We start from the raw sequence: 23,137 nt of genomic DNA, 5'->3' as shown, positions 1-23,137 counted from the left end.
CCCCCCCCCCGTAAGGCTACGGTGTAACCTTGGTTCTCTTAGTCAGAGACTCTCTCCACACCGTTACATATTCCATATGTACAGGGTAACTCTGTAAGACACCCCACGAGGAGACAGTGCAACTGAACCGCTGAGAGTGAAAGTGCTGGGAGTCAGTGACCACGCACCAACAGGCACACCACCCTGGTCAGGGCTTCGCAGACGCATAGCCTGAGCCAAGGGGTGGAGGCAGCAGTCTGCAGACCCCAGACTGGCCTGAATCAGTCATGCAGGACCGCAAGTGATTGGCCGATTAAGGTCAGCCCGGGAACCGCAAAGCAGACCGCCAGGGAGCGCAGCACACCGAGCTGCCAAGTAGCTGCCCCAGCACTGTCACTACAGCTTCAAGAGTGAACTCGCAAACGAGACACTCGAGGTCAGACACAAAGTCCCAGCTCACTGGGTGTCCCCGTGCTGGCCATGTAAGCCCGTGACACACAGGCAAAGCACCAGACAGGGAACCAGCATAGCAGGCTAGGGAGCTCTCACTCACTGGCTGAAGTTACACTAGGCTGGAGAACTGTCACTCGCCCCAGCGAGGTCAGACTGGCATGAAAGCCAGCAAACACGGGCAATACGCCTGGGGAACACAACCTACCAAGCCACTCGTGCACAGCAGCTGGCTATCGCCGTGACCGAAATCCGCGATGACGCTCCAGTCGGGAAGTCGTAGCCACCGGCTGGAGTTGCCAAGTCACAACAGATCCCCGCCTGGCACTAGGCAGTGACACAGTGCCAGGGGAAAAGAGCCTTTCGCAGCATCTCGGCCACTCAGTGGATGGCCGAGGTAGGACGAGGCCCAGGGCCTGTCCCAGGAGCTGAGCAGCCAACCTGCATCATCCACGACAGGGGAGGGGCTGGTGGCTCAGGCCATTGAGGGCCCAAGTGAGGAGCGACCCAAGGTTCGCCACCAGGGCATAGCAGCCACTCTGAGCCATCCGTAGACAGGGGGCCAGCAAGAGTGGGCCTGACGAGACACTGGCGGACAGTCAAGGGTCAAGTGTCAGCTCACTCAGGGGAACACAGCCCGCAGCAGCAGTACAGCTGCAAAGATGAAGGGCCAAGGCAGGGATGCGACCTGAAGGGTCGATCCACACAGCCACGGCGCCGCCCAGCTGTCCACAGACGGAGGTGCGGTCTAGCCCACTGAAGGCCAAGCGGGGACTTAACCCAAAGGTCTGCCCCAGGGCTGAGCGGTCGCTAGCACTGTGTGCAGACAGGGGAGCAGCAAGAGTGAACTTCAAACAAGACACTCGTGCACAGCGCTGCAGGCTGGAGAACACTCACTTGCCGGCTGAAGAATCAAACACAGCAAGGTCCAGCTCGCATGTAAACCGGCAAATGCAGGGAATACTCCAGGGGAACACAGCCAGGAGTTGCAGCAGCTGACATGCCAGAGAAAATCCGTCTAAAATAGGCTGGAGAATGCTCACTCGCTGCAGCGAGGTCCAACTGGCGCGTAAGTCGGCAACTGCGGGCAACACGCCAGGGGAAGACAGCCTGGAGCTACAGTGAAGCCAGGGAAGTGACTCACCATGGGTGTCAGCTCACTGAGTGGGCCCTGCTGGCCACGTAGACTCGCAACAGTTGGGCAATCTCCCAGACAGAGAGCCAGCGCCGCAGGCCGGAGAACTGTCAACTGGTGGCCGAGCCAACTGGCGCATAAACTGGTGAAGCGCGGGCAATATGCCAGGGGAACACAGCCTTCAGCAGTCCTGGCCACGAGGCCCAACTCAAAAGATGTCAGGAGGGAGGAGGGTGGCTGGAGTACAGCTGAGCCTAAGCTCCGAGGTCCTACTCGCCTCAACTGAACACGGCTGTCTCCACACGCCTGTATAGGCCCCTCAGCACAGCGAGGTGGCTGCAGGGTAGACAGGCAGTCCCATGAGGCAACTCTGGTCGTCTGACTGGAGCCAAGCGTCATAAGCATCAACCTCCTGACAATCAACCTCCACCAGCCCAGGCCTCACAGAGGCGGGGCCATGGGAGGGAACACTGTGGGAGGGCCCCGGAATCAGGCAACCCAGACATGGGTTCACCCGTCCGGGACACACTCCAGTGGCAGCCAGATGGGAAGGAAGCTTCTTCAACATCCACCTCACGATAATCAACCTCCACCGGCTCAGGCCTCACAGAGGCGGAGCCATGGGAGGGAACACTGCAGCCATCATCCCCATTTTAGCCTGCTCTCCTTAGAGGCACAGATGGGGGAGGCTCACCATGTCCCCACCCTGCCTGCAGCTGTTGTGTCAAGCTCCATCCCTATAAAGCGAGCGACAAAATGGCCACCAGCAGGGCAGCAGTTACCCTCACGCCCTTGTAGGGCATGCTGCCCTGCACATGAGGGCCCGAAGGGGTATCCAGAGGGACCAGGGGCAGGGCTAAAGGCTACTACTCCCACCATGGCAGCAACCAACTGCGGGAAGGGGACCATAAATGCTGGGGGGCAGGGCACTCAACTGCCTGCAACCAGACCAATCAGGCAGCAGCAGCACCTGAGATAGGAGGCGCTATGGCTGCGTGATAGCATCAACTTTGAGGTCCGCTCTATTAGACGGGACCCCAGGAAGGGCAAGTTGCCACAACTGGCATGCTCCAATCAAGAGCTGAAGGGACCCATCTCGCCCAACACTGTGCCTAGGGACCAGCAGGGAGCAGACCAGGGAGAGGTGGGCAACACCGAAGGAGAGGATGGAAACCTCTTCAACATCTGCCGCTTGATAGTCAACCTCCACTGCTTGATAGTCAACCTCCACTGGCCCAGGCCTCAGAGGTGGAGCCATGGGAGGGATGCTGTGGGAGGGGCCAGCAGTGAATCAGCAGCAGGTGTTGGAGGGGACCCAGCTCATGGTCACACCGGGCGTGCCGGAGTGTCTTAAAGAAATATCCACACGCCATGACCAAGGGGGGGGGGGGGAGGGTCGTACCCCGTACATATGGAATATGTAACGGTGTGGAGAGATAGTCTCGATATGCTAGAGAACATCTATTTTATACATCTTTAAAACGACTTAGTACTTATAAGCAACATCTCATTACTGTTTTTATTGTTGTATGAAAAACGGTGTCTTACCACCAGGACAGTGAAGTAAGCTGTATGGTTACACAGACACACAGTGTGGTTTTCCCCTTTCTGTTGTGTCTCACATCCATCATTTGACCAGTTCACCTGCAGAGAATCTGCAGCAGGAAAATATAAATCAGTTAAAGCTCATTGGTGGGAATTATGGGAAAGAAAATGGGAAATACAGATAGATAATAATTAATAATGTCAAATACAGTGGCTTGCAAAAGTATTGGCCCCCCTTGAACTTTTGTAATGTGACAACATTTTGTCACATTATAGCCACAAACATGAATCAATTGCATTGGAATTCCACATGAAAGACCAACAGAAAGTGGTGTACACGTGAGAAGTGGAATGAAAATCATACATGATTCCAAACATTTTTTACAAATAAATAACTGAAAAGTGGGGTGTGTGTGTGTGTGTAATAATTCAGCCTTCTGAGTCAACACTTTATAGAACCACCTTTTGCTGCAAAGACTGATTTATTTAGTCTTTTAGGGTCTGTCTCTACCAGCTTTGCACATCTAGAGACTGAAATCTTTGCCCATTCTTCTTTGCAAAACAGCTCCAGCTCAGTCAGATTAGATGGACAGCGTTTGTGAACAGCAGTTTCCAGATCTTGCCACAGATTCTTGATTGGATTTAGATCTGGACTTTGACTGGGCAATTCTAACACATGGATGTGTTTTGTTTTAAACCATTCCATTGTTGCCCTGGCTTTATGTTTAGGGTTGTTGTCCTGCTGGAAGGTGAACCTCCGCCCCAGTCTCAAGTCTTTTGCAGACTTCAAGAGATTTCCTTCCAAGATTGCCCTGTATTTGGCTCCATCCATCTTCCCATCAACTCTGACCAGCTTCCTGTCCCTGCTGAAGAGAAGCACCCCCAGAGCATGATGCTGCCACCACCATATTTGACAGTGTGGATGGTGCGTTCAGAGTGATGTGCAGTGTTAGTTTTCCGCCACACAGTGTTTTGCATTTTGGCCAAAAAGTTCCATTTTGGTCTCATCTGACCAGAGCACCTTCTTCCACATGTTTGCTGTGTCCCCCACATGGCTTGTGGGGGACACAACACCTTGTATGTGAGGAGCAGGATTTTGAATTCAATTCTGGATTTAACAGGAAGCCAATGAAGGGAAGCCAATACAGGAGAAATATGCTCTCTCTTTCTAGTCCCTGTCAGGACTCTTGCTGCAGCATTTTGGATTAGCTGAAGGCTTTTCAGGGAGTTTTTTGCACATCCTGATAATAACGAATTGCAGTAGTCCAGCCTGGAAGTAATAAAAGCATGAACTAGTTTTTCAGCGTCACTCTTAGACAGGATATTTGTAACTTCAGAGATGTTGCGCAAATGGAAGAAAGCAGTCTTACATATTTGTTTAATGTGCGTTGAAGGACATGTCCTGGTCAAAAATGACTCCAAGGTTCCTCACAGCATTACTGGAGGCCAAGGTAATGCCATCCAGAGTAACAATCTGGTTAGATACCATATTTCTAAGCTTTTCAGGGCCGAGTACAATAACCTCAGTTTTATCTGAATTAAGCAGAAAGTTGGCGGCCATCCAGGTCTTTATGTCTTTAAGACATTCCTGCAGTTTAACTAATTGGTGTGTTATCTGGCTTCATGGACAGATAGAGCTGGGTGTCATCTGCATAGCAGTGAAAATGTATGCTATGTCTTCTAATAATATTGCCTAGGGCAAGCATGTATAATGTAAACAGAATTGGTCCTAGCACTGAACCCTGTGGAACACCATAATTGACCTTAGTATGTGAAGAGGACTCTCCATTTACATGTACAAATTGGAGTCTATTAGATAGATATGATACAAACCACTGCAGTGCAGTACCTGTAATACCTACAGCATGTTCTAATCGCTCTAATAGGATATTATGGTCAACAGTATCGAACGATGCACTGAGGTCTAGTATAGTTGTCCTATGGACAGATTCCCCCACCTGAGCTGTAGATCTCTGCAGCTCGTCCAGAGTCACCATGGGCCTCTTGGCTGCATTTCTGATCAGCGCTCTCCTTGTTCGGCCTGTGAGTTTAGGTGGACGGCCTTGTCTTGGTAGGTTTACAGTTGTGCCATACTCCTTCCATTTCTGAATGATGGCTTGAACAGTGCTCCGTGGGATGTTCAAGGCTTGGGAAATCTTTTTGTAGCCTAACCCTGCTTTAAATTTCTCAATAACTTTATCCCTGACCTGTCTGGTGTTCTTTGGACTTCATGGTGTTGTTGCTCCCAATATTCTCTGAGGCCGTCACAGAGCAGCTGTATTTGTACTGACATTAGATTACACACAGGTGCGCTGTATGTAGTCATTAGCACTCATCAGGCAATGTCTATGGGCAACTGACTGCACTCAGACCAAAGGGGGCTGAATAATTACGCACACCCCACCCTGCAGTTATTTATTTGTAAAAAAAATGTTTGGAATCATGTATGATTTTCATTCCACTTCTCATGTGTACACCACTTTGGAATTCCACGTGAAAGACCAATACAATGCAACTGATTCATGTTTGTGGCTGTAATGTGACAAAATGTGAAAAAGTTCAAGGGGGCCGAATACTTTTGCAAACCTCTGTATGCATGGCCACTAAAGGATTCCAACCTTTTCTAGTGTCCCAAGAAACACATGTCCTTAAATAGCTTTCCTGAAATAAAGAGGGAACAAAGATGTGAGCTGCAGACATCTCCCAATAAGAAGTTGCATATATCGCATTTGTTGGACATATTTACATTTTAGTTCCTTTAAAGTTGTTTCCTATTTGCTGCATACATAATCTGGCTTACTGTGTATCGCCATAATGCTAAAGAATGTTTAGATCACAGTTAACATAAAAACAGGGAGTTTCATGTGTCACCGTGACTACTTCACAGAAACTATGCACATTAAGACCGCAGTCTATTTTTGCTACACATGGTTTCTGTGCTTGTTGCACCTTTGAGGTCAACAGGCTGATATTACAGAACTTAACAGCATTTTGCTTTTGTTTTCTGCACCTGAGCCATATTTGTCACCCTGAGTGTTTACTGATATTTGCACTGCAGCACATTGCAGTCAATTCAGCAGTTACTATTTGGTACAGTAAGTGTCAGTTTAAGGAAGTAGCTTTAAGTAATATAAAGTGGGTGGGGAGCGTACTGATACAGGCTAAACGCCACAGAAACACACAAACTTACAGATACGGCTTCATGGTAAAAATCTATCCTAATGGGTTCAGGCAGATTTCTGATGATCTCGTTCTCCACCGTGATTTCCACCACATCATTGATAGGCTTGGCAGTTTTGTGAGCCTCCTGAAACAAACACACACAACTTGACCTTCATCTTACACAATGCAGCATAAATATTTGCACACAAAGCAACAAAAGTATTCCAGATAGAATCGCAAATGTGAACACTGGAAAAAATTGCAGGCTGACAGCTAAATAAGGTCACCTGAAATCCTGTCATATGTGCCTGTATCGACTGAAGGCAAACAGCCTTACCTGTAACAGGGAGATGTTCTTGAAGAAAGTGCAGGCTACATTGTTAACATTTTTCGCAGCTTGTTTTAAGGCAGCAGGGAGGTGGACAGTGATATTGGACTTGACAGGTCTACCAGCAATGGCCTGGAAAAGACAGCACATATAAGAACTGTGAGTTTTTACAATGTAAGCAAAACCTGCTTCACTCTGCAGCTCTGCTTGTGGCTCTGCTTTGAGATTGTTGGGTTACTAAATGACTCTATTTTAGGGTCGTTTAGAGGGAAAAAAAAGTCAGCTTTCAACACCATCCTGTAATCGTCAGTAGAATGCTGCCATCAGTCACTTTTATGTGACTAACCTCCCACCCTATTTTCTGTACTACATCACTTCTCCCCTCTACTTGCATGAATACTCTAGGTTATTCAAAAATGTGCTGTAAAGTAAGTCTGGATTAAAAATGGAAGCACACAGTCTCAGATGCAAAGAAGGTTTTTTGCTAATGTCAGCAGTGCAAACTCTAAAAATATGAATCTTCATCCCAGTCGTATGACTGAAAGTGAAACCTCACTTCTGCAGATGTGTGATTCAGGTGAAACCTACAGAAACCTAATAATTGGATTTAAGAGGTGATATTACTCTGCAGAGCGGGACATTTTTGTGTGTCTAAGGAGGAAAGGTTGCATTTCATCACAGCCTGAGCACTAAAGAAAGCAAAGGTAAGGCTAACTTCATTCTTCACTCCTCCAGTTTTTAAACTCATTACTACACCAAATAATAACTGACACTACTGAGTGTACACAAATCCAAAACCTGACATGTTTTCTGCCCTCTGTGTTCCTCTTAACCTATAAAAATATATCTGTGTGCCACAGTGGGCGACATAAATGAATTACAATGAACTGCAAATGTTTTTTTGAAAAATAATTGAAATTTAATAAATTTCATTTTGTTTCAGTATAGTTTATTACAAATAAAATTTTGTTCAATTTTATCGTTTTTATAATGTAGCTATAATTAAATGAGATTGTAAGATGAGGTAGTTCAGAACAGTAACACTGCAATACAACAGCTGACACACTATCACAAAGAGCATCCACTCTCTAAAAATAAATCAAAGCCTTCTCACACTGGTTGGTTTGGAAAAGAAAAGGTTAATCTGAAGACAAGTCTCTTTAACTTTTGTGTGTTTGTCTTACAGGTGATGTGACGCTGTGGCCTTTGAAATCTTCCTTCATCTCCACATCAGATTTGTGAGCGTATGGAGGCTCAGCACACCTGGACACAAACATCAGGCACAGCCATGATTATAAGTTTGTCATGTTTCATTTGAATGGAGCAATATTACATCAGACAGCTAATGTCTTCACTCCTCGTTTGTAATCAAAGTTTGTGTACTTCAGGAAGGATCAAGTCTACAACATCCTGCCATGATATCCCTGCAATAAACTGGTGCATGTGAGGAAAAGAGAGGAAATTACTTGTTGGGGCCGGATTCCCGTTTCGCCTGTTCACATAATTCTGCTGCAAAAACAGAAAAGAAGAGAAAGTTCTGATTCTGACATGCTGCACTTGATAACAGAAATCTGAAATGCTGGTTCAGCAAAGCTAAATATGAACAACATTACAGACAAACTGAGTTATTGGAACAAATAAAACAGTACAGAACATCAATTTTATTTTTTGCTAAATATATTTCATTCATAGATTTTCTATCAAGAATATGCTGACACAATATGTGTAATCTTCCTTACTGTAGTTGGTGGAATTTGCTTGAAAGTTGTACGCCATCCGTGTTTTGTCGGTGATGAAATCATGATTAATCTCGGTATTGAGGATGCCGTAGTCTGCTTCTTGTGTGTTTTGGACATCACTCAGGTCAGTGCAGCAGGAATCCTGCAGGCTTGCAGGTGAGCACAGAATAAGCTTCTTCTCTCCTACCTGAACATCACAACAGGAAAAACAAAAACAAAAAACAGAAATTATCATAATAATCTTGAATTTAGCTAGTGTAGTGTATGCAGTGTACAGAACATCATATAAATTTTACATTTTGTTATATGGCTTTTAGAATGTGGTGGTGGTATATTATTATACACATGTGCTTTTTCCACATCTTTCATTTAACTACCTCACGCTCATTTTTAGTTGAGTTCTCCTGAACTTTAATGTTATTGAGTAAAATAATGGGTGTCAAATGATGAAACAAAAAAAAATAGCATTTAGAACCCACACTTAAATTTAAAAATTGTTATCACTTACTGTCAGCATTAACTGGTCCAGCAGTGGCTCCCAGTCCAGACAGAACTTGATGTCCTCCCCTGACTCAAGTCCAAGGTGCTTGAAGGTAATCACTTCAGATCTCCTACACTGGGCTGTGATCTGCCCGTTGATGGACAGAAAGCTCTCATTGGCTGAAATGGAGATTCCTTTACAGCCAGTAGAGATGTTGAGGTTCAGGCTCAGGGGGTTGTTGCCATGGTGCCATGTGCCGCAAAAGTTCCAGTCCAGGTCATTGTCATTGTTACTGGAAACTGTTAAAATACAGCACACAGTATTAAAAAAAAATATTCAACTTATGTGGCAGTGGTGTGATCTCTGGCTCTGCTGCAGTGGAGGGGCAGTGCCATGGAGGCTTTGGGCCAGGTGGAAGGAATCACACTGCTGAACTCTGCTGAACTGTTTGTTCTTTAATGATGCTGGGGACCTGCAGTGGAGCGTGGATCCAACTGGAAAGCTGGCCATGGAGAAATCAAAGGTGCTGAGCTGGAAGCATTGTGTGTGCCATAACATTAAAGAGACAAACAAACAGTTACAGTACACTGTGTGGGTCCGAGTCTGAATTGGATAAGCAGAAGATGAATAGATGGATGGACTTTTAACATGGCACTGCAGGAGTTTACATTACAGTCTTTCAGATCAGAGTTTACAAGCACAGATGTGATTCATCAGTAAATAAGTTCACTGAAGCCAGTGTGTACTGTGCTTTAAGCTAATAATTAATAGCTCTTATATAAGTGAAAGAGTATAGGTGAAAGTGGAAACTCTAATTCTCACACCTCAAACTAAATTATTTATTTAGTTTGAGATGCTCACAAACTAAATAGCGGTTACACAGAGGAAAAGTTAGTAAATGCTCCTATTTTTTTATGTTTCTAAGTGAATATTCCTACACACAGCAGCATACAACAACGTATAATGTATGACACAGCACAGCATGAATACAGCACACATGTATGAACAAACTATCACAAAGTGTGGTTCCTGTGTGGTGATCTTACCAGTGGAGAGGATGATTAAGAAGCGCACTATGTTCTCCATCAGCCAGGGTTCTGTTGCTCACACCTGTTCTGTAGAAATGAAAAAAAGTTTTTACACAAACCTATAATTCACTATTTAGTATGGAAGAAAACATTAATTCAGTATACTCCACCATTAAAAATCTGCCACTAAAGTGTACTGTAAGCTTACACTCATAAGCGCAAAACACATAACCAAACAGAAATAGCTTGAACATATTCATCTAAGCTCCCACTGCGGGACTAACAAATACTGCATCTGTGGCCATGCAGAGTTGGGTTGTGTATGCGTAACAGTGTGAATGTGTTGTAAGAAATGGAAGACAGGAAGACAGAAACCTGTTGAACCACAGACAAAACAAACATGACTAAAAAGACCTTTGGGGGTCTGAATGTTTAAATAATACAGAGCAATGAGCACAAGTTCATTTACTGAGCTACCTTACATTTCTGACAATTTAGCACTCTAGATGATGAGCCTTAATTTGTCACCGCAATGTTACACGTACATGTTACCAGAGGTGTGGACTCGAGTCACATGACTTGGACTCGAGTCAGACTCGAGTCATTAATTTTATGACTTTAGACTTGACTTGAAAAAATGTTCTAAGACTTGTGACTTGACTTGGACTTTTACACCAATGACTTGGGACTTGAATTGGACTTGAACCGGTTTACTTGAAAAGACTTGATATTTTACCCCAAATATAAAATTTAACATGCATATTATATAGAGATTGAAAATGTGACGTCATTCACGGGTAGAACCGCAAAGGATTCTGGGAACTCGTGGCAAGCGGTACTAGCGCACGCAGGCTTTCAATTAAAATCAGTTATACAGCGATAAAAAGAAACACAAAAATGTCAAGAAGCCGTTGTATTATTAACTGCAATAGCCGGTCGCATGACAGCCACGGGAAGCCGACGGGTAAAGAGATCGGTTGTTATCGGATTACGTCGTTGAAGAGAAATTGTTCAAGCCATGTTTCCGAAGTAACAAAGACGCGACGGATGGCCTGGATTGCAGCCATTCAAAGACCAAATATAACGTCCCAGAACCCTCCAGCTCACAGGTTAGTCTGCTCCAAGCATTTACACGAAGGTCAGTGTTTTTTAGTAGTTAATACGTCATTTTCATAACATAATTAGTGATATAGGTTACAAGCAAGTCTGGCGCTGAACAGAAATTGTCGCGCTATGCTCCTTTATTTATTGTGCATAAATAGTGAATTGTCCTGACACAATATTGCGTTTCGCTTCTGTTATTATGGTACATTGACAAAAACATATACTTTTATTCACAGGATAAAACAGGTTTTTTGTATCACTAATTGCCCAGTGCGATTACAGACTGCGGTAAAGTGAGCCGTCATTTGTGAGCCGCGGTCAAGCCAGCCGCCTCCTATCCGCGCGGTGATTACAGCATACAATATTGTTGTCACTGCTACATTTCTGTAACGCTACCAGAAATTATTTCCACTACTAATTAATTACCGTTGAGCTCAAAGGTCCTATTAATAAACGGTTAAGGAATGTGTATTTATGACGACAATTTGTGAGACTGGTAAACTTATGATACGTACGATGGTCTTTCGTTCTACACGGTGCATTTCAAGGTCCTGCACCCATCCGTCGGTAAACTGTACCTGGGCTTGTTGCAGTGACCTGAAGTTACTAAACTTCATGAGTGTATGCACTCACTCCAAGAACCGTATAATTATAAATATGCATATAAATATGCTAAGATGAGATAGCTGACTTCATCTAACTAGCAAATGTTGTCCAGGCTACGTTGGTGATACAGTTTTTTTTAATGTGTATGATATTTTTGTCATGCGATTTTAAAGCTGGTCCTACAACCGCATCCAAGAATAACATGCAGCTTATCTCAGAACTGTCGGTGAAAATTATTCTTGGAGCTGCATTTTAAAGAGGTGCAATTTCACAATTTGTGTATATTTTCTAAGTTCACTATTTTGTCATGTGTTGAGAAAAACACAGATTTTAAAATTACATGGTCTAATATTTACATTTAGCATAACTGCAACATTATTTTTTCGTTTTTTTTTTTTTAAAGACTCGAAAGGACTTGAAATTCAAAGTTTCAGACTTGTGACTTGACTCGGACTTTTACACCAGTGACTTGAGACTCGACTCTGACTTGCCTGACATTACTTGAGACTTGACTTGAGACTTGAGGATAAAGACTTGAGACTTACTTGAGACTTGCAAAACAATGACTTGGTCCCACCTCTGCATGTTACATCCAGTGAAGTTGGACCCCTTCTGACCATACATACATTGCACAAACATCACATTGGGAAGACAATTCAGAAGAGGCAGCACGAGAAGAACAATGAAATACACAATACATGAGGGGAGAGAGTTGGAGAAAAAAAGAACTCCTCCCAGACTGATCTCTTAGAGAAGAGCAGTTTGAGAACAGAAGAAAACCTTCAGCACAAAAGCACATGAATCTTCATACCTCATAAAAAGATATGGCATACAATGTGGCGTATTGGCTAGCAGGTGGTTTAACACTATCTTCATGTCTGCTTCTATTTATAATTCATGGTCTCCATACTCATCTTGTGGTGGACGTTTGTATGACATGTATATGTCATACAGTGGAAATTTATGTTTTTATGTTTTATCAATCTGTGTATTGGTACATAGTGTTGATTTTATTTGCATGATTTTATTGTGATATTTATATTGCATGTTTGTTTATTGATATTTATATTGTACGGTGGCCCCTAGAGACAAAGCACGTACAAAATACAAAACACATGCAAAATCCAAAGCACATGCAAAATACAAAACACATGCAAAACCCATAGCACATGCAAAATACAAAACACTTACAAAATACAAAACACATGCAAAATACAAAACACATGCAAAATACAAAACACTTACAAAATACAAAACACATGCAAAATACAAAACACTTACAAAATCCAAAACACATGCAAAATACAAAACACATGCAAAAGACAAAACACATACAAAATACAAAACACATGCAAAATACAAAACACATGCAAAAGACAAAACACATACAAAATACAAAACACATGCAAAATACAAAACACATGCAAAAGACAAAACACATGCAAAAGACAAAACACATGCAAAATACAAAACACATGCAAAATACAAAACACTTGCAAAATACAAAACACTTACAAAATCCAAAACACATGCAAAAGAGAAAACACATGCAAAAGAGAAAACACATGCAAAAGAGAAAACACATGCAAAAGACAAAACACATGCAAAATACAAAACACATGCAAAAGACAAAACACATGCAAAAGACAAAACACATGCAAAATACAAAACACATGCAAAATACAAAACACTTGCAAAAATACAAAACACTTACAAAATCCAAAACACATGCAAAAGAGAAAACACATGCAAAATACAAAACACATGCAAAAGACAAAACACATGCAAAATACAAAACACATGCAAAATCCAAAGCACAACGGAAGTGCTCCAGGACGCTAGGGGCAGTGTTGAGCTAGATTTGCAAAATAAACGGCAATTTTGTTGAAAACACATGGAGATGGATACCAGCGGAAAACACCATCAAGGATAGTCACCACGCCTCATAATAAAGGTAATGTGCAAACTGTTGTTAGTTTGATTGTTTGTTTTTATTAATATGAACGCTTGGTTTATGCTTTGCTCATAGACAACTGGTTTTAAAAAATGGATAAAAGTATGAAAACGTAATGTTTTAGCGATTTCTGTCCTTTGCTAAACATCCAAAGTAGCATGCTGTGCACTTTATATACATATATATAATGAAAGTTAAGATAAAATATGTAATCTCCTGTGCATTCAGGAGTCTTAATGTAAGATGTGAAATACTTGTATTTTCTGTGGGTTGTAGTGAATCTTAATTTTGTAAAACATTTGATGGGGTCATTTTTACAGATGTACTGTCCCTTCTGTGGACACCTCTTGGCAGACAGTCCAGCCTTTTGTAGTCTATGTGGTAAAAACATCAAGTTTTTAAAGGACATCACCAGCACTGTGTCGAGAAATCCTGCCCTTAGTGAAGAGGCAGCAGCTCTTCCATCTACCAGTTCCAGCATCCTGACTGGCACAACTATACAGTCTACACAGGGTAAAAAACATATTTGTATTAAATAAATCTTGTTAACTGTCCCTTCCCTAAAATTATAACTTTTTTTTTTCTGTTTATAGCTGGGAAATCATTAGTGGAGTCATTCATAAAATTTCGGGATGTGAAAGAAAGGGAAAGAAAGGCATTTTTTTCAAAGAAACACCAGGAACAGAAGGAACAGAAACCAGTGAAGGTATGTCATAAACTTGAACGTGGAAGTTGACCACTTTTGTTGCTAATACAAAATCCAAATTACCTTTAGCACTGCCAAGGCATCACTGTAAACTTCCATATGCATATGAAAGGAACTGTATATATTGCAAGGGTGGCTAACTATGTCCTCTACAGCTATGGACCCCCCCCGTACTATCTCTGTTTAATTTACTTTCAGGCTGATTGCTGTTCATTGCCTGTATATGGTGTGTTCAGCTAATCACAACCTTGGACATTAGTGTTGCTCGGGGAACGTCGAAGAAACTAGAAACGATCTAGTTGCCGCTCTTGGGGGTTGTAGTTCACCACTGATACAGGGCTTACAATTTTTAACCTGATCTGAATTTCTTAATTGTCAGCCTTTGGTCAACAGTCCTTCAATAATATATGCCCCCTGTTAAAACTATATTTAGTCGCTAATGTTGTCTTTTGAGTCATAGCACAGCTGGAGCACAACTACAGATCAGAAATAAAATGGAAGACCATGTAGGAACAAAGATGTAAAAACATGTTATTGTTAATCTCATTTCTAGATACAGATTGGCATCATGAGAAGGACCAGTGATGGTATAAGACCTGTTCGAGGAAAGTCACTTCCGGTTGATGTTCATTCTCACTGGTCAACTGAGCAAATCTTGTCTGCCAGCGTGAAAAAACATAAGGACTTTAACCAGGCCATGGCCGATGGACCCTATGTACTGCTATACCCTGATGCAAGGGAAGTTAGCACAATTCCTGGAACCAACACCCCTTTCACCATCCAAAAATACAAGGATGCCATAGGGAAGGCCTATCAAAGAGTAACTCTCTACATTTGTAACCATGATGACTTCTTTAATACTGGTAAGTGATTTTGATAAAGCAGTGACAATCATAAAGTTTAGATATTAAAAATAATTCAAGATTTTTCCAAAAAATGTTAATCAGAGAGTGACATGATTTTGCCACAGATTTTAAATATATTTAATTTGTGCTGCATAGCCAAAGTGTTGTATATGTTTGCTAATTGTTAGATATACCTTTCAATACATACATATATTTAAATTAGACTGTATTTTTTGAATCATTGAATATTTGCAGATTGCAACACAGAGTGTGAATTTGAAGAGGACAATGAAGTTCAAGTAAAAGTAGTAGAAAGCCCACTGTCGGACACTGTGGTTAGTCTTTTTTTTTTTTAACGGTGTTTTGTGTGTGTGTGTGTGTGTGTGTGTGTGTGTGTGTGTGGGTGGGTGTGTGTGTGTGTGTTTGTATACACCAATATAATCAAGAAAAGTTTAAAGTTTTAAAAAGTGCTGTTAATCTTATTTTACTACTTATCAGGTATGGGATTTTCCAGATAATCACAGCACGCCGGAAAGAGCACCTTCAAGAAATAGGTAAGTTTTGTATTGTGGAGAATACAGTGCGGCGACCGTGAATAGGGTGGAGCCAAAATACATTCTTGTGTATTATATTGTAAATTCTGAAATTATTTAAATTCTTTACAGGGGGTCAAACTTGCAAACTTCTTCTGAAGTAAGACTCTGAAAAATGTCATTAATAATTATCATACAGGCTACAAACATAAATTATATTAACTGTTCATATATTTTTGATATTTAGACTCAAGGTCCCTGCTACAGGTATGTTTTGGACACAGAAATTTGTGTATTGACACACTAGACCAGTGGTTCTTAACCTTGTTGGAGGTACCGAACCCCACCAGTTTCATATGCGCATTCACTGAACCCCTCTTTAGTGAAAAAAAAATAAATTCAAATTCAAGACATAGATATGTTTTTATTGGTGCACAAAATGAGCCGTGCATGTCATGGTGGAGGCTCTGCCGAACCCCTGAGACCGACTCACCGAACCCCTAGGGTTCGATCGAACCCAGGTTAAGAACCACTGCACTAGACCAATAAAATATTAGTTAACTTTAGATTTTAAGAAATGTTCTACTTTGCCCACTAAATGTTTTTCATTGCAGCACATACACAAGTGTTTATGCACCGATTGTAATTGATAGTGACTCAGACAAAGAAGTTCTCATCGAAAAGGATGAGAGTGAAACACAAAGGTAAGTATACATTTAAATGTGAGAATGTAAATATGATAAAAGTGAGTAATAACATCCTCATTTTATGTGATATTTAATAATTTTTTTATGTTCTAGTACAAATGGCCTGTCTGCTGCAGAAGTACTCGAAGAGCTGGCGTCTAAGACAATAAAAACATCTGTCAGCAGATTTAATATAAACAGGGCAAATGTTTGGGATGGAGCAGCTCGGGGCTTTAGACGTGTGTCTTACAACCCAACTGATGATATACTTGTGAAGTTCAGCGATGATGCAGGACAGCGTGAAGATGGAATGGATAATGGTGGTCCTAAACGTGAATTTTTGACATTATTAATGAAATGCCTTAGATCGCGACGAATCTTTGATGGACCTGAGGACAGCAAATTTCTTACATTTGACAGCGCTGGTGAGAAATTTATACCATCTGACTATAAAATTAAATTAATACATTCTGAAGTTAAGCTTGGATGATTAATTTTTTATTAAAATAAAAAGGCATATAATTTAAAGCATTATTTTAGCATAACTAACTAAATAAATCCATTACCAGCTGCAAGAGAGGATGAATATTTCCTTACTGGCAGAATGATTGCCACATCATTGGTACATGGTGGTCCAGGGCCTGCCTTCCTCTCCAAGACACTCTACCAGCATCTGATTGGGACAACAAAGTCTGATGTGGTGGAGGTCACGATTGAAGATGTAACTGATGAAGCTACAAAAGCTTTTCTGTTGGAAGTATGTTGATTTAAATATTCGATTGTAAAACTACAATTTCCTTTGTTATCACAAAGCTTGATGTGTTAATTGCACATTGGATTGTAACGCTGTGCTCCATAGTAGTTGTAATTTTAATCAACATGCTAAGTGTACCAATGTTTGTTAATTATGAACAAAGATAAATGTTTGACTTTAAGTAGAGGAGTAGAAAACAATACCAGAATAACATGCTTTAAAATATAGACCAAACATTGAAGTGCACTAGTAATTATATTTAAAATGATTTTGATGTGAACGTCATGGACAACAACCTTGTGATACTGCAATTTTCTTTTTTTTATTATGTAAACACTAGATATCCAATGCTGCAACGCTGAAGGAACTCCATGGGTGCATTGAAATGCATTGCAGCTTATTGCAGACAGCTGGCTGCTATGTATTTCCGGACTCTTTAGATGGTAAAGGCAACATCATTAAGGACTACCTTAAGTGGTACATCATATACCGCAACCACTTCTCAATCCAAAGGTAACATATTTGTAAGTATTTGGACTGATACTAAATAATGGGGCAATGTAGCTACAGTATTTTAATAATAGTTTTTTAACAAAATTGTTTTTTAAACCATAAGCAACACTATAATGAATTGATAACAAACCACAGCTACAGAAGCCGCCTATTCTTTTGACCAATTTTTTTTTCGAATAATATGTATGTTTCTGCTTAATTTTACAGTTTTGCATCTTCCCTTTTTACTTATAGTTTCCATGGTTAATTATACTTTGAGCCTAATGTTTGCAAAAAGTTTTTGAGTTATCATGCATGTGCTTTACTCAGTATGGAAAAAATCATGTGAAGCTGCGAGGACAGAGATCAAATTTCAAACTTTTAAACACTTATTCTATTAGAATTCTTGTTACTTATCAGTCCCCGCATAAAACTGGATAAAGCTGCAAACACAAGTTCAGCCAGTGACCATGTTTAGGCAGGTACTTTAAAAAAATGCAGTGCAAATTTGATCTTTGCAGGTGGTTTGATCTTTTACATTATTGATTTTATTGAGAATAAACCGTACTGTAACGTTCACAAGAACCAGACGGTTGGGGTCTCAGTTTGTCCGTTTATTCGGCACATAAGCCAGCGGGTTGTTAACTCAGGGGGAAGCGCTCTCGAACTACACCTCTCTTCAGCCTGGCACACACACAGAACAACCAGGTCACCCCACCCCTTCCTGTACACCACCCTCACTACTTTCTGCAGCCCAACCAAACATGAATCTTAAAGGAACAACAACAGTGTGCAGAGAAAACCAACATGTCACTGTCCAGTAACACTTAACCATCGTTACAGTACTGTACTGACTGAAAATGCATTTGCAACATTGTGGCTGAAGTAACTTAAGCTCCAGTTTCCAACATTCACTTGCTGATGAATAGAAATGCAGATGGTAAAATATAAATTCGGAAGGTGGCATGGTGGAGCAATGGATAAAACATCAGACTGGGATTCAGAAGGTAGCACGTTCGATGAGAGCCCACACACCAGGTGTGTCCTTGAGTAAGACAGCCAGCACTAACTCACTGCTCACCCCAAGGGTGATGGGTTAAATGCTGAGATCTAATTTCCCCCTAGGATCAATAAAGTCTGTAAAATTCATTGTGCTTTCGGAATAATTAAAATAAAACATTCAAAAAGTGTTTTTCATTTTTTTATTGTAGTGCTGATGACAATTTTCCCCTTATAGATTTAAGGATGGCCTCGCAACACTTGGTGTAATCCATGCCCTGCAGCAGCATCCTTTGTTGTTCCAACCCTTCATGTGCTCAAGACCAGAGCCGCTGACATCTGATTTTTTAGAGGACATGTTTGCTGTGGTCCTGAGCGAACCTGGCAGTTCAAGACGGCAGGAAGAAACCAGGGTGCTTGGATTCTGGCGAGACTATCTGATAGACGCTGAAGGTTTGTTTAATACAAAACTTGTACTGCAAACAAATTTCTACGATCAGTGAAAACCAATAAAGCAGCTCTTTCATGAATATTACTTTTATGATATATATTTTTTAAGTTTAAACTGTCAGGTGATATTTCTGCTATAGAACAGAAGCACTTTTTTTGTCTTTTAGCAGTTGAATCTCATCCCTTGGGGGATGAATGTGCTGCCAGCAGTGGCTATTGGGGAGCTACCTAGCATGAACAAAACAATAATAACAGAGTCAAATTATCACCTTTACAGTTTCTGTTTAAAATGGAAAAATTGTACCGCAATAGTAAGTCACCACAGAGCTGCTGTTTTATATATTTTTTTATATTGAACTGGTATGGGTGTTTGTGCTATTAATCTTGGAAAAACAGTAAAAACATAACACTTTGGAACATTTGAGGATCCAAGTTTCTGATATTCTGCTTTGTATTTGGAATTATTATAAAATAAAGAATTATCTTTAGCTACATTCTATTTAATTATAGATACCAAAACAGCAGTCTCCCTACAAGACATCCTGATGTTTGCCACGGGCCTAAACAGCATTCCACCAGCTGGAATGGAACCAAGACCAAGATTGCTGTTTGGTGATGCATCACGTTTCCCAATTGGGAAAACATGTGCAAACACCATTGTGATACCAATGGCTCAGTCATATAAGCAGTTCCAGGATGATATGGACTTTGGAATATTAAACTCTCCTGGTTTTGGTCTGTATTGATCGACTTACAGTTTGATCCTCACACTGTAATATAGTCCTCATTTCAACTGTGTTTTTGTTCTTATACAAAAAGGTTTGTTTAAAGAAATTGGCTAGATATCTGTTGGGCCAAGGCCTTTGTTTTAGTTACAATGCTAAAGTAAATGTCTGTGATTTGAAAGGATTACTTTTTAGTACCCTTAGCTTTAGAATTCCCTTTACTACTATCCAGCATTTAGAAAAGATATATTCATAGATATTGTACATTTTACACAATTTCTATTTCAGTGCAAAGTGTAATTTGCCTTGTTAACGTTAACAATAAATCTTATTACTTAAATTAGAGTGTTTTTACTCCTTTATTTTATATCAACCTGTATTAATAAAGCTAATAATACCAACACGTGTCTTGCATTTAAGGTGGAGGTTAAGAGAGTCTTCACAATATCATCTGTTAGGATAAATAATTTATTTGATCTCATCGTCACAACTGATATTCTTATTTGGAAAAACACAAAGGCTATTTTTTTAAGTGACTATAAACTGATGAACTATAATTGTGATCTACTTGAAGCAAAAAACATTTTTTTTTTGCCTTAACAAAAGTGCAGGTGGTGCATTATTATAACCACAAAGTGGAATCCACAGTTCTGGGATGTGTGGGAACCTTGGCATTACAACCCAGCAAGTCCTTTTAGTCTGATGTAGTTCTCCACACAAGATTCCAATGTCTGTGATGAACTGAAGCCACTGTTTAGTCCTTCAAAATATTCCTGTAGGTGAGGGTCTCCACAGAAATCGGGAGTTGAACTCATCCTGAACTGGCTCAGCTCTTGATGTCCAACTGCAAGGCCACAGTCGCGTCCACCAAACCTAAAAGTTTGTACAAGGAAAATTTTTACTATTAAAATACTAAGAAAACGCTACAACATCCTTGTCTCTGTAGGGGGGGGGGGAATTATGCTTAAAGTGAACATATGCTTTTACTTAAGACCACTGGCTGTATTATGGCATTGAATAGACTAGAAGGTGGTCAGAGTTCCTGTAACTACCTGTCTTGAACAATTGACTTGCTGAAAACATTGGCAGATTTTTGTCATGTATTTAAGGAGATAATATAAAACGGCTTTTCATAAATTTTAGCACTGGAATCAACATGTGAAAAAAGTAGACCTATTTAGTCCAAATTTTGGGTGGTACAAACACTGTGGTGTCTGTTTTTTATGACCATACAGTAAAAGAAGACTATATGATCAAGTGCATAGATCAGTGCGCCCCAGGGTGACTGTGGCTACAATGTAGCTTGCCATCACCAGTGTGTGAATGTGTGTGTGAATGGGTGGATGACTGTTTGTGTAAAGCGCTTTGGGGTCCTTAGGGACTAGTAAAGCGCTATACAAATACAGGACATTTACCATTTAGAGATTAAAAGGTGCTAAAAAAAATGTCATTTTTGTGATTTCTACTTAAATTACAGACTTTTGATTTTTCACATTTTAAATTGACAAGAGTGATACAAACCTATGAGGCAGGTAATACATCACATCCGGTTTACCAGATGGACAGCGTGACTGGCTAACTGGACGGATCAGGTGCGTGTTCCACTTTCTTTTGCATTCATCCAGATCCCTCTGAAGCACAGCCATGAAAATGAAGCGCACCAAGCACATGTGTTCATGACTACCATTAAAGAGGTGCATTTCCTTCATGTCACTCAAAAGGTCCATCCAGAACTGTGTTCTAGAAGAGACAAAAACATACCATCAGTTCAAAATCACTATCCTTCAAAGCCTCACTATTTCTTACGTTTATGAAACTGTTTCTTGAGTTGATGTAAAGTGCGTGCATTTTGGATTTCTATTCATCTCACTTTCTTTATTGACAGTTTAAATTTTCTATCTTATACTTGGCTACACATTGAAGCTATAAAGGAAAGGTGGTGTAATACAAATCAAGGCTTCTGCATCACAGACTATATATTACAGCCACACTTTTATTTGCTTAATATAGTTGTTTCTTGAAAAATTTTAAAACCTACCGCTGTTTTCTGAAGTACGACCACCAGCTTTCAATTCTTTGATTTGTTATTGAAGATCCATACATATGACTGGCAGCTCCTGCAAAAAAATCCTGATGAGATGACCGTAAGGCACAATGCATTGCTGCCATCGTCCCATTTTCAGTGCCGCAGTCTGTGCGAAGTCGCACTGGTATGACTCCAAACTCTGAAGCACACTGAACGTAGTGTTGAGCTATGACTTCTGGGTTGCTGTTAGTTGCTCCGCAAACCAACCATAATATCTTCCGCGAATAGCCATCAATACAACCACTGATAGTCAAACCATATGGCTTTAATTTGTCATATCCATCAACATGCCAAGTGTGGTTTGGTCCAGGTGAATCGTAAACTCTTCGTAAAAACTTTTTCTTTGAGCGCTTTTGGACTCCAGATGGGTCGAGCTCTGCCATCATCACCATTACATCATGCCTTTTCACAGAAAGATGGTGTTTCTGACGCAGTGTCTGCCACATTGAACGGTATCCATAATGTTGACCAGGTCCCTTCAGCTCTTCTATTATTGCAGCACAAATCAAGGCCTGAGTTGAGTAATGTTTTTTGCGGGACAGTGATAAACTTCTTAATCTACTTTTAAGTGTGGTCAGACTGATCTTCTGTTTATGTTTTGAGGCCAAAATGTCCAATGTTTCATTATAGGAGTAACCGTCTCTGAAATATTTCTGAATGAGGTCTTCAATGGAAATGTTTTCTTGAATTGATCCTTATAAACAGAAAAAAAATAAGATGGGAAATGGTAATATAGATCATCAGACAAGAAATGTGCAGTTTTAAATAACAATGACATTTAAAAACCAATGTATTGTCTCATTATTAAACGAAATTAATATGTTGCTTCTTTGGGCCTCAGTAAATTCAAGACAAATAAAGTCTACAACTATAACCCTAACCTGGACGACTAAGAATCTTCACAGATATATACCTTACTGGTTTAAATGATTGCAAAATAATGTGTATGCAATTTATATAACATAAAAATAATATAGTAAATAAGGACTGCATTCAAATGTAAATAAACTGTAAACAGCCAAATGGCAGCTTTGTGAACTGGTTCAGACAACCTTTTTTATATATGTTATTTGTGAAATACTTACTGTTGTTGACAAACGCCAAAAACTCAATATGTTTGCCACATGAACCGCAGAACTTGACAACTTCTCTCACGTTATGGCCACAATATGGACAAAACATTCTTACCCTGAAACAAACAGCATTTTTCTTTTAAAATGGAGTATTAAAACGGAAAAGGGCAGACCTAAGCTAAAGTGTATATACACAGACGCATTTCCAACACAACAGCTACGTTGCTAGCGTAAAACTGAACTTCCAAAACACAACTACCTAGATAACTTAAATTAC

The 23,137-nt window shown here is 40.7% G+C and overlaps 3 protein-coding genes across 6 annotated transcripts; 1 reads left to right on the top strand and 2 right to left on the bottom strand.

The window, feature by feature from the left end:
• Window positions 1–3,025: 3,025 nt before the first annotated feature.
• LOC146678174 (adhesion G protein-coupled receptor G1-like) lies at window positions 3,026–9,329 on the bottom strand. Its single transcript, XM_085413176.1, has 9 exons — window positions 9,161–9,329; window positions 8,847–9,118; window positions 8,339–8,525; window positions 8,066–8,108; window positions 7,784–7,862; window positions 6,609–6,731; window positions 6,300–6,416; window positions 5,728–5,770; window positions 3,026–3,219 (listed from the first exon to the last, which is right to left on the bottom strand). The coding sequence occupies exons 1-9, from the start codon at window positions 9,327–9,329 to the stop codon at window positions 3,041–3,043; spliced, it is 1,212 nt and encodes a 403-aa protein (XP_085269302.1). The 3' UTR covers window positions 3,026–3,040.
• Window positions 9,330–13,453: 4,124 nt separating this feature from the next.
• Window positions 13,454–19,965, top strand: LOC146678173 (G2/M phase-specific E3 ubiquitin-protein ligase-like). 3 transcript variants are annotated; one of them, XM_085413511.1, is made up of 14 exons: window positions 13,454–13,511; window positions 13,832–14,024; window positions 14,105–14,217; window positions 14,771–15,080; window positions 15,318–15,397; window positions 15,561–15,616; window positions 15,728–15,755; window positions 15,843–15,862; window positions 16,210–16,299; window positions 16,396–16,706; window positions 16,851–17,038; window positions 17,376–17,548; window positions 18,765–18,979; window positions 19,487–19,964. In XM_085413511.1, exons 2-14 carry the CDS (start codon window positions 13,832–13,834, stop codon window positions 19,720–19,722), a joined length of 2,013 nt encoding a protein of 670 aa, XP_085269637.1. In that variant the 5' UTR covers window positions 13,454–13,511; the 3' UTR covers window positions 19,723–19,964. The 3 variants fall into 3 exon arrangements, with proteins under 3 accessions (XP_085269637.1, XP_085269786.1, XP_085269712.1); XM_085413660.1 differs by lacking the exon at window positions 19,487–19,964 and having other exon boundaries at window positions 17,376–17,559; window positions 18,765–18,897; XM_085413586.1 differs by lacking the exons at window positions 13,832–14,024; window positions 14,105–14,217 and having other exon boundaries at window positions 13,457–13,511; window positions 19,487–19,965.
• A 283-nt stretch (window positions 19,966–20,248) lies between these two features.
• Window positions 20,249–22,972, bottom strand: LOC146678172 (uncharacterized). 2 transcript variants are annotated; one of them, XM_085413769.1, is made up of 4 exons: window positions 22,873–22,972; window positions 21,740–22,481; window positions 21,223–21,441; window positions 20,249–20,574 (listed from the first exon to the last, which is right to left on the bottom strand). In XM_085413769.1, exons 1-4 carry the CDS (start codon window positions 22,967–22,969, stop codon window positions 20,376–20,378), a joined length of 1,257 nt encoding a protein of 418 aa, XP_085269895.1. In that variant the 5' UTR covers window positions 22,970–22,972; the 3' UTR covers window positions 20,249–20,375. The 2 variants fall into 2 exon arrangements, with proteins under 2 accessions (XP_085269895.1, XP_085269967.1); XM_085413841.1 differs by having other exon boundaries at window positions 21,740–21,818.
• Window positions 22,973–23,137: the final 165 nt, after the last annotated feature.

This window comes from Rhamphochromis longiceps, linkage group LG1, assembly GCF_057381845.1.
Source record: "Rhamphochromis longiceps isolate RC_006_pf linkage group LG1, R_longiceps_female_GT1.1, whole genome shotgun sequence".
NCBI lineage: Eukaryota > Metazoa > Chordata > Actinopteri > Cichliformes > Cichlidae > Rhamphochromis > Rhamphochromis longiceps.
Note: the sequence above shows the minus strand (reverse complement) of the source record. Positions and strands in the feature narration are given on the sequence as shown.

Coding starts and splice junctions, on each gene's coding strand:
- LOC146678174 (XM_085413176.1), bottom strand. CDS start 9,329: ATGGCCAGCTTTCCAGTTGGATCCACGCTCCACTGCAGGTCCCCAGCA. Junction 6,732..7,783: donor GCCACAGCGTCACATCACCT/GTAAGACAAACA, acceptor TGTCTTTTCCAG/GCCATTGCTGGTAGACCTGT. Junction 3,220..5,727: donor TTCTTGGGACACTAGAAAAG/GTTGGAATCCTT, acceptor TTCCTGCTGCAG/ATTCTCTGCAGGTGAACTGG.
- LOC146678173 (XM_085413511.1), top strand. CDS start 13,832: ATGTACTGTCCCTTCTGTGGACACCTCTTGGCAGACAGTCCAGCCTTT. Junction 17,039..17,375: donor CAAAAGCTTTTCTGTTGGAA/GTATGTTGATTT, acceptor TGTAAACACTAG/ATATCCAATGCTGCAACGCT. Junction 18,980..19,486: donor CTATCTGATAGACGCTGAAG/GTTTGTTTAATA, acceptor ATTTAATTATAG/ATACCAAAACAGCAGTCTCC.
- LOC146678172 (XM_085413769.1), bottom strand. CDS start 22,969: ATGTTTTGTCCATATTGTGGCCATAACGTGAGAGAAGTTGTCAAGTTC. Junction 22,482..22,872: donor TTTGGCGTTTGTCAACAACA/GTAAGTATTTCA, acceptor TCTGTTTATAAG/GATCAATTCAAGAAAACATT. Junction 21,442..21,739: donor TCGTACTTCAGAAAACAGCG/GTAGGTTTTAAA, acceptor TGTCTCTTCTAG/AACACAGTTCTGGATGGACC.